The 13,385-nt window shown below is 46.6% G+C and overlaps 1 protein-coding gene across 6 annotated transcripts in view; it reads left to right on the top strand.

Moving 5' to 3' along the window:
• Positions 1 to 9,101, top strand: part of LONRF3 (LON peptidase N-terminal domain and ring finger 3) — a 38,860-nt gene extending 29,759 nt beyond the window's left edge. For all 6 annotated transcript variants that reach the window (XM_045068258.1, XM_045068257.1, XM_045068256.1 and 3 more), the window contains 2 exons: positions 668 to 817; positions 3,671 to 9,101. In XM_045068258.1, coding sequence (XP_044924193.1) covers positions 668 to 817; positions 3,671 to 3,826 — 306 coding nt within the window. In that variant the 3' untranslated portion in view covers positions 3,827 to 9,101. The remainder of the gene's footprint in view (positions 1 to 667; positions 818 to 3,670) is intronic.
• Positions 9,102 to 13,385: the final 4,284 nt, after the last annotated feature.

The following is a 13,385-nucleotide window of genomic DNA, read 5'->3' as shown; positions in this document are numbered from 1 at the left end:
GAACCGAAGCAGATGCTTAACCCACTGAGCTACTCAGGTGCCCCCGTACATTTGTAATTTTAAACATGCAGCCTGCTTAACAGTTCTTCCCTAAAACCCATCGTACCATAAAGCAGAAAAATAACATGTCCAGTTAATCTTTGGTGTTCTGGACTAATGGGTAGAAGAAAAGGTAAATAATTCCACGTTCATTTATGTTTACATTCACTACATGGTACAAGATTAGTAAATGTTTGATTGGTGAATGAATGTATTTGACATGCAAAATAGAGTTACACAGTGAGACACAGACATACTCAGGTCTCTTTTGCCAGTGCGCAATGGGAAACCAGATATAAAACATGAAAAGGAGAGAGGCATAAAGCAGCGTAAGCTAGTTGGACAGCATGCCTCCACTCAAGCCAGTGCGCCCCTCTGGTTTCCTACCTGTCTTGCTGTTTCAGCTAATTTACCCAGAGGAGACTTTATCCTTCCTCCTGCCCCTCAACAAGTTATGCACAGCCCATCCTCTGGCAGAGGAGACGTTCACATACCACACTGGAGAAGGCCGGGTGGGCAAGCCTTCCTAGGGGGGCAGGCTGGATGCCCAAGGGAGTCTGTGTCAGCAGCAGCCTTGGGAGTGGTGGAGAAGGTACAGAGTGCTTCATTTCCACTTTGGTACTTTCAGGTTCAAGGAGACGATTATGCTGAGCTCATGGGATTGCATAATTGTGTCTATGAGCAAGCGTCATCGTGGTTTCATTCGCTCAAATCATCTCTGAAGAATCGGATAATCAGTCACTTTGGTCCCATGCCAGAGAAAGATGCTGATCCCCAGGTACATGAATATGTCTTTTTGTAATGGACTGCCCCCACTGGATGAGAGAGCCTAGGGCTTGGGATCAGGTGGGTGCACGGTTGCCATTTGGCAGACCAGGAACAGAGAGGAAGATGGATCCTGAGTCAGAATTGGAGCAGTAAAGTAAAGCAGTAGGAACTTGGATCCAAGACAGGTTTTGAGAAATAAGTCAGGTGAGAGTTTGAGAACACAAACACCATCAACAGAAGAACTTTGAGTGAGGGTCCAGAGTCACACCACAGTAATATGTGGGAGTGACAAGATTCACGCAAAGGCCAGGCTTAAGAGAAGGGTATCCTGGGAGCTGAGACCAAAGGTTTCCAGTTCTGGGGAGTCCCATAACTCTCTTCCCCATTGCTGTAGGAGCAGGGAGTTGGGACCAGCTAACTTACAGGATTCGAACTGCAAACCCCAGAATCTTCTCACACCTGGGTCCCTCTCTCCTTAGCCTCGTATGTCTAGACCCTTGTCATTGTTCTCATCAGGGGTGAGCAGGTCCTGAGCAAACAGACCCAATCTTTAAATCTACCCTTGGCTGAATTATACTAGAAAGCAGTTCATTAGGTTCTACTGGATTAGTCTGTTTCCTGGGGAGACAGGTCCACTTGAGAGATCAAGCTGCAGATCAGAAGCTTTTCAGGAAATTGGAGATAGTTAAGTTTCTCTAAGCTTTGTTTGCCTGGTATAAATCAGACAATACTCTCTCTCTAAGACCAGGTTGGAGATAAGCTAGTTAAATATTTGCCCATGATCACCTCTCCCACATTCTGAGCTGGCTCCCTACATCATCACTTCCATGACTTCCTTGATTGTTTGCTTTCACTCTGTCACAGTAGTGAGTTGGAATATGTATGTTCTGATTTCCCTGCCAAGAGACTGGTCCTTACCACTCTAGCTGTGTGACCTTGGATAAGTCCCTTCTCCTCTCTCAACCTTTCTCCCAGCTCTGAAATGAGGGAGGTGGGAGAGGAGGTCTTCCAAGTCCCCTCTTCTTCTTGCATCTGGGGCTGTAAAACACCGGTCTGTTCCCTAATGGACTGAAATGTCTCACTTTCTCCAGACCACAAACGTGCCTCTTTCCCACCTACCCCCCCATGCAAAGGCATGAATGTTGAAGGGAGAAAGTCCAGTCAGTGCTTCCCAGTGACCCAGCTCCTGGCTCTGGGCCACTGTGACTCAGAACTACGTCAGAGCTATGAGCAAGCTCATGATCAAGTGTAACGTTCCCCTTCACCTTTTGGAAAGCATTCTTCCTCAGTCAGGCAGAAGGTAGCAATCAGCAATGACACAGCATATTCCTCAAGAAAAAACACAGATGCCAGAGAGTGATTCATAAGGGCTCGATGACACAGAAAGCTGAAATCTTGGGCTCATTTCCTTTCTTATTAGAACCATTATCATATTGCTTTGGCAGCAGCAAAAAAATTATAATAATAATTTAAAAAATCATCCAGTTTGATCTAGTCAGTGTTGCAGCCCCAGAGGTCCCATTAATAAGAATTTTCTAAGCTTTGGGAGGAGATTTCTCAGAAATCTCAGAAATAGCTGCAAGTATTAACATCACCTTAAATGTCTTTGTTAATGGCCCTGGGAAAGATAGTTTAGAATATGTCAATTTCATATCCAGAACTAATAATAGGAGGGAGAGCCTGTTACAGCTCACAGTGAGGGGCAAAGAAGAATTCAGAAGCTACAGGCACAGAGAAGCCAAGAAGGCAGCAAGGTTTGGGGAGAATCAGGTGAACCAATTTGGAGGCAAATATGTAGGTGGTCTGACCAGAGTGGGGTTCTGTATAGTCCTAAACCCATCTTCTGGAAGTTGCGAGTCGAGAGCTCATTTCAGGCTTCACAGGAAATAAGTCACCAGTGTCTAAAACGTGTACCTGAGACGCTGCTGACAAACTGAATTTCGGTAAAGGACTCATGTGGGATGGGAAGGGTCGTTATTAAAAAAGAAACCTGGGGACCGAATACATTTCTAATGTGAATGTGTTTTCTAACTGGAAATTTTGCAGAGTGGGATTGCTGTGCTTTGGGGCTGTGGATCATAGGCTTTGGTTTCAGAGGAGAAGCTAGCTGTGGCCTTGTAGAGTGACATGGCATGTGGGAACTATATTGCCTTCAGCCAGGAGCAGGGAAATAAAGGGAGTTAAGAGACATGTCGAGCCCAAGGGATCATGGGAATTGAAGGCCCACAGGTGGTAGGTGTCAGTCCAAAGAACCTAAACAGAATCTTTGAAATGGAACAGACTGAGTGGTAGATATTCTAGCTCACAGAATCACACTGGCTGGGAGGTATAGGGTATCTGTTAGGATATTGATTTGTTTGCTTTAACAACTACTAAAAATAACCGTGGCTTGAACCAGATAGAGAGCTGGGGCAGCTCTGTTCCATGAGATCATTCAGAGATCCAGTGTCCTACATCGCAGATCTCTACCATCCTCAGAATGTTGCCCCGTCTTTCTGATAGAAGAAGGCTGGTCGTCACCATGTTCACGCTCTGGCCGGGAGCTGGGGGGAGAGAAAGAGTAAGGTGGCGGGCCCAGGACCTGTTCCCGGCGCATGATCCGGGAGTTACACATAGAACTTCTGTTTACATCTCATTAGCCAGAACCTGGTCTTGTGGCCTCCCCTGGCTCAAGGCAGCCTTTGTTTTCTGGGTGGCTACACGCCCAGCTCGGATAAGGGGATGTAGACCTGGGCGTGATCAGCAGGGTCTGCCGTACACAGAAGCAGTTCGTCCTGCGACATTTACCGTGCGGTGTGGGAAACCTGCAGACTGAGCTCACTTCTGTGAAAATGGGATGAACCCATGTGTTTCTCTGTTGTAGGTTAACCCAAATGGCCCAGCCTGGTGCTGGTGGACGTTAGCGGTTCTCCCACTGGAAAGCCGAGCTCAGCTCCCATTCCTAGCTATGAGGTCCTTAAAGGATAGACTGAACGGCATTCGGCGAGTCCTGGCCTTTATATCCCGAAACCAAAACTAGTGAGAGTGGATTGCTGAAGAGGAAGGCCCACCCTCCCCACCGCCCTTGGGGGAGTCATCTTGTAAATATATCTAATTGCAATAACATCTTAAGAGAAGGAAGTATCAAACAGGCATTTCCTTGCTGTTGGTCACAGAGAGAAAATGTGTAGAAAGACCAAAAGCATGGGACCTGTTTGAAACTTTCTGTCTTAAGATGCTTCTTGACATGCTGCACAACGACATGCTCAGCAGAGGTGTTTAAAAGCCCAGAAGAAAAAAATTCCTTTGATTTCGACATAAACTTTTCCGAAAGTTTAAAGTGGTTTTGCTTTAATTTTCTTTCTTGCATAGTTAAGTGTGTGGTTGAAATGTGACACACAGATACTAATAACGTCGTGTTATTTCACTGACTTGAGTTCTCATTCCACATGGTTCAGGGTTTATACAGCATTGTGTAAAATAAGGTTCATCGTTCTATCCGTTTTAATAATTTATTTTTTGCACTACAGTATCCTTTTTTCTACATGTGTGTTTGTGACTATTTAAGTGTATGTTACTAAGAAGCCAGTTACTTTATTTATTAACGTGGTTTACCGTGTACCAAGGGGGAAATAACAGTACTAGAAATGTGCCATTTTTGCTTTTATCACATGTAACTGTGATTCTTAAACCAGTTCTCGAACGATTTCCGGATCTACCCCATTGGAAGGTTAGAGGAAGTTCAGGGTCACATAGAGATTACTGATCTTCGCAGGTTCCATTTGGCTTTCAGTTTGGGTTCAACAATATAAGATACACAAGGGATTTGGCATACATTATGGAATAAGCCAGGGTGAGGTAAAATAATCCATTCTCTCTGTGTTATATGGAGTAGGGCTGAAGGAATGACTTTCTTTCAACCAAGAGATGAATCTGAGGGGTGTCTTTCAGAACAATCTGTTGTAGGCATTTATCTCAACAATCTAATTACAGTGAACCTCATGTCTCCCCAGTGCAGTTAGGTGTGGGATTCTGAGGCAGGATGATTTTTAACCCTTCAGAGGGAATGATTTTCAGTCTGGCACATCATAGCCTCCATACCCCACCTCTTCTCAGGGTTCTGGGGATCACGACCTGGCTAGCACTGGTGCAAACACATGAAGAAGAGCTCTTTGTTATTAAAATGCAATGAAGCCAGTAGAAAAGGTAGAAACCCTCAAAAAAAAAAAAACCCAGAAAAACTATCTTTTCAGTTTGTAAAACTCTTTAAAGGAAATAGTGAATCCATGATTTTATCTAAGCACTGCCTTCCCTCCCAAACACTACAGGCCAAAGATAGAGGTACAGCGGAAGGATAATGGGTAAGAAGGTAAGAGGGAGGTCTTGTTTAGCCCGCTTAGTGCTAGTGTGATTCCTTTAGTGCCGGGAGAACCTGAAAAATGCCCTGAGGATGGCGTGTCACAATGACAATGGGGTGAAGAGATTAGGACAGGCAAAAAGTGAGTCCCACCATTCACACTGTCGTGGGCATTATCACCCGATGTGATGCCGGGGTCCCTCCACCCCTCTGAGGAGGGCTTAGTGCCTCAAGGAACCGTTCTGGCTTCTTTCATCACCACCTTCGTCCAGAAACAGAGAAGGGAGAATGAGATGATCCAAGGCAACAGAACAGAGATTCACATAAGCAGAAACTCAAGGATCTTTTCTGCACTTGCCAAATGGATGCTATATTGTCAGAGTGTTATGTTACCAGGCATGATGTTTGCGGCCAGACCAGGCTAGTGAAAAATGGAAGTATAGGCGTGGTTACTGCCCAGGCAAATTCTGCAGGGCTCAGGGAGCGGGAAATTAAAGTCTCCCCCTCCCACTTGGTGCCCAGCCACGAGGTCGTAGCACTAGGACTCTAGTGAAATATTTTCCCATCATCTAGTGCAAATGCAGCAAAGAAAATGTCATAAGCATCTCCCCTTGGTAGATGTTTTTGTTTTATGATTTAACACTTTCTGGGGCCCAGGGTCCTAATCTAGGAATTGGCAGTGTTCAGTGCCACATATACAGTTGTTATGAATGTTATATAAGGTAGTATTTATGTAAATCACTTAGAGTGTCTAGCGCCTAGGAGAGGTTCAAAAAATAATAGTTTTGATTAGGTTATTCATAGTTATAGAATATCATCAGGGGCCCATGTTTGCATAAAACACTGTCTTTACACACAGGACCCATATCTACTCCTTGAAACGTAGTTGGGGGGATCCGCACCACTGATTCTTGGACTATAACTTGATGCTTTACAGTTAATTCCTTTTGGAGACAAGTCTGTTTGGGAAAATGAAAAGGCTAGGGAACAAATGAGGGTTAGAGACAAGGGAGACTTCTGGGCAAGATCATTTTTCCTTATTTCAATAGGACTAAAAAGTAGTGCTCTTTGGAGGTCTAGAATTTCTGATATAATGGAAGTCTTAAGTTCTAGCTCCATTTCAATAACCAGCTCATCATTTGCTCTTCAAAGAGTATTAAAAATCTTGGCCATGCCAGAGTGAAGAGTTTTACAATCTGACTTTTGTGCTTATTAATTCATGGGATTTCTTTATGCTACTGCCACAGAAGTTTATTGTGAACCTAGTAAGTACCGGCCACCAAGCCACGTACTTGCAGGTTCATTCCACGAACATACACAAGTTTGTGGAATCATTTCTTTTCCACATCAGCCCTGTGAGATCAGTTATCATCCCCACATTACAGATGAGAAGGCTGGGGCCCTGCAATGTTTAACATTTTGCCCAGATAACACAGCCAGTTAATAGCCAAGCTTGATTTTGAACCCCTTACTTCGCAGATTTTTAACATTTTGGACAGTTTCTGTTACACATAATTTTATTAGATAGTCAAGGTAAGTATGACTGGCTCATGACTCAAATGGCAGTTGGGGGTTAAGTAAAATGCAGTTACCTCATACATCATAATCTAAGTAGAAAGGAAAGTTTTTTTTTAAGTAAAATTCTACAGTATAGAATATTTTATGTTGATAAATGAGAACCTAACTCCAACAAATAGATCTTGGCTGGGCAGAATTGCACTGTACTCTCGATAGCCTAAAAACACATTTGAGTTGTCTTCTAGCAAGCTTTTGTGTCAGCAGTGGTTGGAGGCCAGATGTAAGGCTGATGAGCCTTGGCTTTCTTTGGGATGTACTTGAATGGGGTAGTCAGCTGAACATGACCATTTTCACCACTTATAAACTGATTTTGCTGCCAAGCTTGGGTATGAAGATTGTACAGAGAAAAGACATAAGGCTAAATCTAGGCCAGAAGTACAAGACATCCCCCTTGGTAGACTGTGCCATTTATTTGGATAATTTTCTCGTTTTAACCTAGATTATACCTAGATTATTTTCTGTGTGTATATATATGTGTGTATATATGTATATATGTGTGCATATATATATATATTAGGTACCAAGCAGATACGATGCCTTTCTGCTTTGTACTGTACTACTGCTGCTAGCTAATACCCAGCAAAATGTAGAAAATGAAAAATGTTAAACTAATTTTCTGTAGACAACTTGGAGAAAAGGGCACCTGCCCCTGACTTAATGGGGCCGAGAGACCTGACTATTTTGAGAATTTGCCTTTTCTGAAGGCTGACTGCATCTAGCCCCATGGCGTTTCTAGCTCTGCCTCTGGGGCTGGCCTGGGCTCAGATAATCCCCTGTGACTGGCCGTCAGAGCCGTGGAGCTCCTGAGGCTGGTTCACAGCACCCAGAGGTCTCTTACTGTCAAACAGATTGCATGCTGTGGATAGACCAGAATCCATCAGGGACTGTGCTCCCCTGCCAACTCCATTTCCAGGTTGGGAGCTTCATTCAAGGACTCAGAACTTGAGTTCCCAACATGTTGACTTTGCATCCGTTTCTGTTTATCGAGGCAAAATCGTAGCAGAGGCATATAAGGATGCAAATGGAAGGCAGCCCAGATAATGGAAAAGGACAGATTTTCAGCCCATCTGGGGCTTGAGGAGTGAGGTTTTGATTTAAGATTGAAAGCAGTTCTGCAAAGCAGGCCGGCTGCATGGGCTACAGTGTGTGCCCCTCCCTTCTTTCTGAGTGCAGAGGGAGACAAGGAAAAGGAGTCACGTACAATGTACGCATTCAGTTCCTCTTAGAACGATAGCTCCCACTGTTCAACTGTTTTATAATCCTGGTGATACACATCCAGAGGTGAAATGAAGTTGTTCTCACTTACAAGTGGTTATTTTTCAATGCGCTAAGTTAACCTTGAGAGAGAAGTGCCTGTAATCTCCGTTCCTGGTGTCCTTCTAAAGCTTTTGCTTCACGACTCTGTAGCTGTTTAAAAATTTGTCGCAGCAAATGTGATTAACAGAAGTTTACAAAGCAACACGGTAGCTTGTGCGTCATGTTAAAAATCGCCTGTTTCTCTATTGTCAAAGCAACAACAATAAACAGCAAAATAAAAGGAGCGCAAATAGGCCAATGTGGCATCATAGGCTTATCTTAGATACACTAGCTCCATCTTTTCAGGCCGCGCTCAGTCCTGCCAGGATTAAAATCTCAAGCAGGCCGTGCAAACAGTGGCAAATGTGTGGGTGTGCTTGTTAGCCCGCTTGTTTGTTCAGCAGCCATTTTACTTTCCCGCTGTAATGAACTGGAAGGGAAATTAAGATAATGCTTCCTCCCCGCCCCCTTGTTGTTATTCAACTACCTCTATATGCTTGGTTTCTCCTTATGGGTTTCTTTCTTCCAAATCTATACAAAATGCTGTTTCAACTCTTCTATGTTGTAATAACAATGTGATTGATGTAGACTTTTGCTGTGAAAGATGTTCATGCATTAAAAAATGTTTCCTATCGTTTCACTTTATATCTAACAAAGCTCAACCCATAACTTTTGGGCAGGAATTGCCTAAATAAGTCATCATTTTGTTGGAAGCCGAATAGAAGGGAAAGCTAATGGACCATCTATTCTGTTCTTGTTCCTGTTGCTTGAAATACATTTGATCAGAAGATATTTCAAGGAAGTAGATTTTCACTCAAACAGTAAGCTCTCACGCATCTGACAGTGAGGCCGGCGTGAGCTAGTTAATGTGACTGATGTGTTCTGAAAACCTGGCCATAAACTGTCTTTCAAAAATGCAAAAATTGTTTAAAAAAAATCTTGTTATTTAAAGACTTATGTTGAGTGTTTTGCCAATAACCCACCCCTAGTTTGTTTGCAGATCCGTTCATCTGTTGGGTTTGCTTCAAACAGAATACACTACTTACCATTTTCTTTGCCAAAATAAAATGTTTGTGAAAAGCAAGTTATGTGTTTTTATTTGCGTCAGACTGTTTCTCCACGATAGGCTAAAGCTAAGGCCCAAAGCGTGAACCCTTTGATGGGAAAACTGGTAAAACTGGGACAGTGGGCAATACTGACCGAGCTAGGTTCGGCAAGTGCGACTCAGCAACATCTTTTCAGTACCAGTTTTAAGTCTCCTGCCACGGAAGACTTTATGCAGGGTCTGTTTCCCCCCGGCAAACAAAATACAGTGGAGTGCGACAGTGAAAATGATAGCAAATCCCACTTGGCTTGACCTTCGTGTAACAGGGTCTTTTGTGTAATTGAGAAAAATGAGAACTCCTGGCCAAGTAGATCCCAGAGGAAACACTTGGCTCTGTTGGACTTCCGGGCCCAGTCCACCCTGTCTGGTGGTCAGGAGTTGGAGCGGACCCCGGCCAAAGGCACAGTCTTCCCTCCCAGGCGGTCCGGGCCAGAATGCCTGCGTAACTCTCTCTGGAGAACTGCACTGGGTCATCTCAAAGGAAGGTCTGGTTTGCAGTTGCCCTCCCGGCCTTGGGCAAAGCCAAAGCCAACACTTTCTGCTTCCTCTCCTCTGGGATCCACCCTGGCTCCACTCCCGTGAGTTCTCTACGGCCAAAGATGCCTCCCTGGAAGGAACTCCCTGTGTCCAAATTAGATCAGAGCAAGAGAAGGAAAGAACAAATGCCCTAGACCCACAGGCTCCTAGATACTTCCACTTTCCCTTCCTGCGAGGATTTCATCGCTCCCGGGAGGGGCTGAGGTGGGACAGGAAGGGGCCGGTGTCGGTACTCCCGATGCTGGCTTCTTCCAAGGAATGCAGGAATTTCCCAGCTGGCCTTGTCCAGGCTCAGCCCAATGTAAAGGCAGGCCCTGGTCAAGGCAGGAGGGTCCCGGCCCCCAGGAGCCCTGCCTCTGGATCTCCGAACCCCTTTCTCCCACCCTTTCTGGTTTTCTGTGACTGCCTTTCCCTTCCCGCCCTATCCTGGCACTGGCCAGCCGTCCATGTTTACTGTCCGCTTGGATACACATGCATTAGCAAGTAGCATCGTTGCGTTAGAATGCCCCGAAAACCGCTTTCCTCCACTTACTAAAGTGCCGGCCCCAACCCCCGCTGCAGAGCGCTGCCTCGCTCCCCGTGAGTCCCTAGGGGCCATTTCTGGAGGCCACAAAATATAACACATTAAGTCCTGAAATAACCCACTCACCCAAAGTCTGGTTTTGCTCTCAAAAGCTTGCTTCTTGCGTTTTAGAGGTGTGGTAGGGGAATATCTGGCAGACGCAGGGGGTGGGCAGGGAGATCACCACCCCTTTGGCCCATCAGGGTATCGGTCGCCACCCCCCATACGCTGCTACATTCCCAGGGCCACGTGCTCGTCCTGCAAGTGCACACGTGCTCTTTCACAAGATGACCAGCAGTGACGGGGAGCGCTGGGCCCACACGTGGCTTCCGGCCCTTCTGCTGGGGCTGTCCACGCAGATGAGTCCACTAGATCATGGCTAGCCAGGATGATTGGAGTGGCTCCTGAAGTCTGAACGACCCAAGTCGCCTCCTCCTGGCCACAACTTCATGCATCCTCTTCTCGTAGTCACTGGGTTTGGTCTTCTGGCCCGATTGGGGAGGCCATTTATGCCCAAACCCAAAGTGTGGGCATGTGCTCAGGAAACAAGGAGTCCTATTCCTACACCCCCAGGCATCCACAAGCTCAGCTGATGTCTGTTGGATGTTCACATGCCAGGCTCTTTTCTAGGGGTTTCTTTCTTTCTTCTTTTTTTAAGTATTTAGCTTCTCATTTGATCCTCGCTATAACCTACAAAGTAGATGTCTTTTCCCAGGTTATAGGTGAGAAGACTGCGGCACAGGCTGGTGATGTCACTTGCCTGTGGTCCTCCCCATGAAAACCCCGGGTGGCCTGATTCCAGAGCCCACACCCTCAAGTGCTACTATGAGTCCCCTATCCTGCAGTGGCATGGACCCAGGAGAGTGACTCAGCTTGCAGATACCCCGTGGGGGGAACTTCCAGAAATAGCGACAGCAGAAGAGCGGCACCAGCAGCTCCCATGTATCGAATGGGCACTACGTGCTGGGCACGGAGCTCAGCATGATCTGATTTAGTCCCGACGCAGGTGCTGTTGGCACCCGCCCTTTACCAAGGAGGGGACACTGTGGGCTCAGACAGCCTGGATTCCGAGCCCAGCCTCCCTGCTTCCCAGCTTTGTGGCCTTCCACAAGTTGCTTTCTCTTTCTGAGCCACGGGGAGGAGAGTGGCTGGCCTGGATTCCTGGATTCTAGCATCTTCTTTCTAATTCTAGTGCCCCAAAAGGCTTGCCCCTCTTCCGTCTTTGGAGCACTCCTCCATGAAAGCGTGTCTCTCTAGTGACTACAAACTATGGGGGTCCCCTGGTTGTCCCCATGGCTTGCCCAGTTCACCCTTCCTCCACCCTACACCTGTCGCTGCTTGAAGAATCTTCTGCCACCGAAAGACAGAGATTTGTAGACTCGGAGGGTAATTCGAATAAGAAAATCCAGAGGCTGCAACCCCATAGTTCTAGAGTCATCCTTCCCCGAACCAGAAGAGGCCTTAAGAAATCCTCTAGCTCAGTTTCCTGCTTCCGGCCTGTATTGTTCTCCATGAGGTGGCGGCCAAGGCCAATGTAGAGCCTCCTATCAGACGCACACTACACACTAGTGGTGCTCCCAGCTGCCCCACCGCACCCCACGAGTGTTCCAATGGGGGGCATCTTGGAGATGGCACTTTCACGGGGAAGAGCAACAAATTGTGTAAAAGCAGCTATAGCCTATTGGGTGAGGCCCTTTTGGGGATTATGGTTTCGCTCCGGTTCCTCCGCCCTGCCCCACCCCATACTGCCTCACCTGTTCCCCTCAGACTGCTTCTCTATCCAAGGAGCTTGTCTCTCCCACAAGACTGAGGGCTGCTTAGGAGAGACAAACTCTAGAGTCAGACGCTTCAGGTTAGAATTTTGCGGCTGCTACTTACTGCATTTGTGATCTAGAAGGTGATTCATGATTTCCTGTCCTTGTTCACATTTGTCCAAATACGACCTTCTGGGGCAGGCCGTCAAAACACACTTGCTTTTCAGAGGACAGGTCATCAAAAAGCTTCCTCTATCCCTACCCTCCCACCAAATAGACATTTACCATCTTATTTAATAGGAAGACCGGAAGCAACAGATTTCAGGGTTGGTTCGTGGGTCTGATGGTCTCAGCAAGTAAAGTGCCTAGGCTGTCTCTATCTTTCTTCAATGTTCTTAAAGCCCCTGGTGGAAACAGCTTCACCAAGAAGGCCGTCCACCCGGTCCTTCCTGCCAGAGGCCAGATGCCTGAAGCAGAGGGTTTCATTGGCCCTCTGCAAGGCAGGGCTGTAAGTCCACGGACCACGACTGTTTTCCAGTGGAAGAAGGTGCTTTGAATTTTCCTCGGAAAATTGTAACATCTTACTGGTTCCCTCATTAATTAATGAGTCAAATAAAAATATTTAGCCCATGTTCAAAAAAGAAATGAAATGGGAAAGGAGTCTTCTGGCCCTCACATCCCCCTTAAAGCTCAGATGGCAGGGTGGTCGCCAGAGGCTTTTCCACCTATATGAACCGCCTGGAAGATAAGGTTTCGACTACACTTGGAATTTCTACTTCAGGCTCTCCACGGGCGTGTATACCTCCCACTCGCTCACTTAATAATGGAACAAATGTTTACAGGACACCTATGCTAGGCATTGGGCTACAGAGAGGAACACAACACTGTCCGTGCCCTTGAGAGGCTCACAACTGCAGGAGGAAAACACAGCATCACCTAGAGCACAGGGGTGCATCAGAGGAAAGGCCCCCAATCTCATCTGGGGAGGGCTTCAGGGAAGGCTTCCTGGAAGAGGTGGTGCCGGAGCTGCATCATGAAGGATGAGAAATTATCCAGATGAAGGAACGGAAAGGGGTTGAGGAACATTCCAGGCAGAAGAAACCTGTGAAAGAATCTGGTGGTCTTACAGAGGGCTGGCCAGACAGAGGGAATATTGTGAGAAATTCAGCTTGGCAGAGCACAGGGCGGATGGCGTGATAGGAAACGGGACCCAATTTCTCACGCTTTTGTTTGATCCTAATCGGAACCCCCAGCTGGTCCTGGGGAGGCCTGCGCAGCAGGCTTCTAGGCGAGGGGGAAAAGACTAGTGAATGGGAGCCCTGCTCGCTGACCAAGTCAGGGTTCATTGTGTAACGGCCACGGGAGCCCTCTTGGCACAACCTGACCCCCGGTGCTGAGCCCAGCAGCCCC

The sequence above is a fragment of the Mustela putorius genome, unplaced genomic scaffold (genome assembly GCF_011764305.1).
Source record: "Mustela putorius furo isolate JIRA1106 unplaced genomic scaffold, ASM1176430v1.1 tig00003901_pilon_pilon_pilon, whole genome shotgun sequence".
NCBI lineage: Eukaryota > Metazoa > Chordata > Mammalia > Carnivora > Mustelidae > Mustela > Mustela putorius.
Note: the sequence above shows the minus strand (reverse complement) of the source record. Positions and strands in the feature narration are given on the sequence as shown.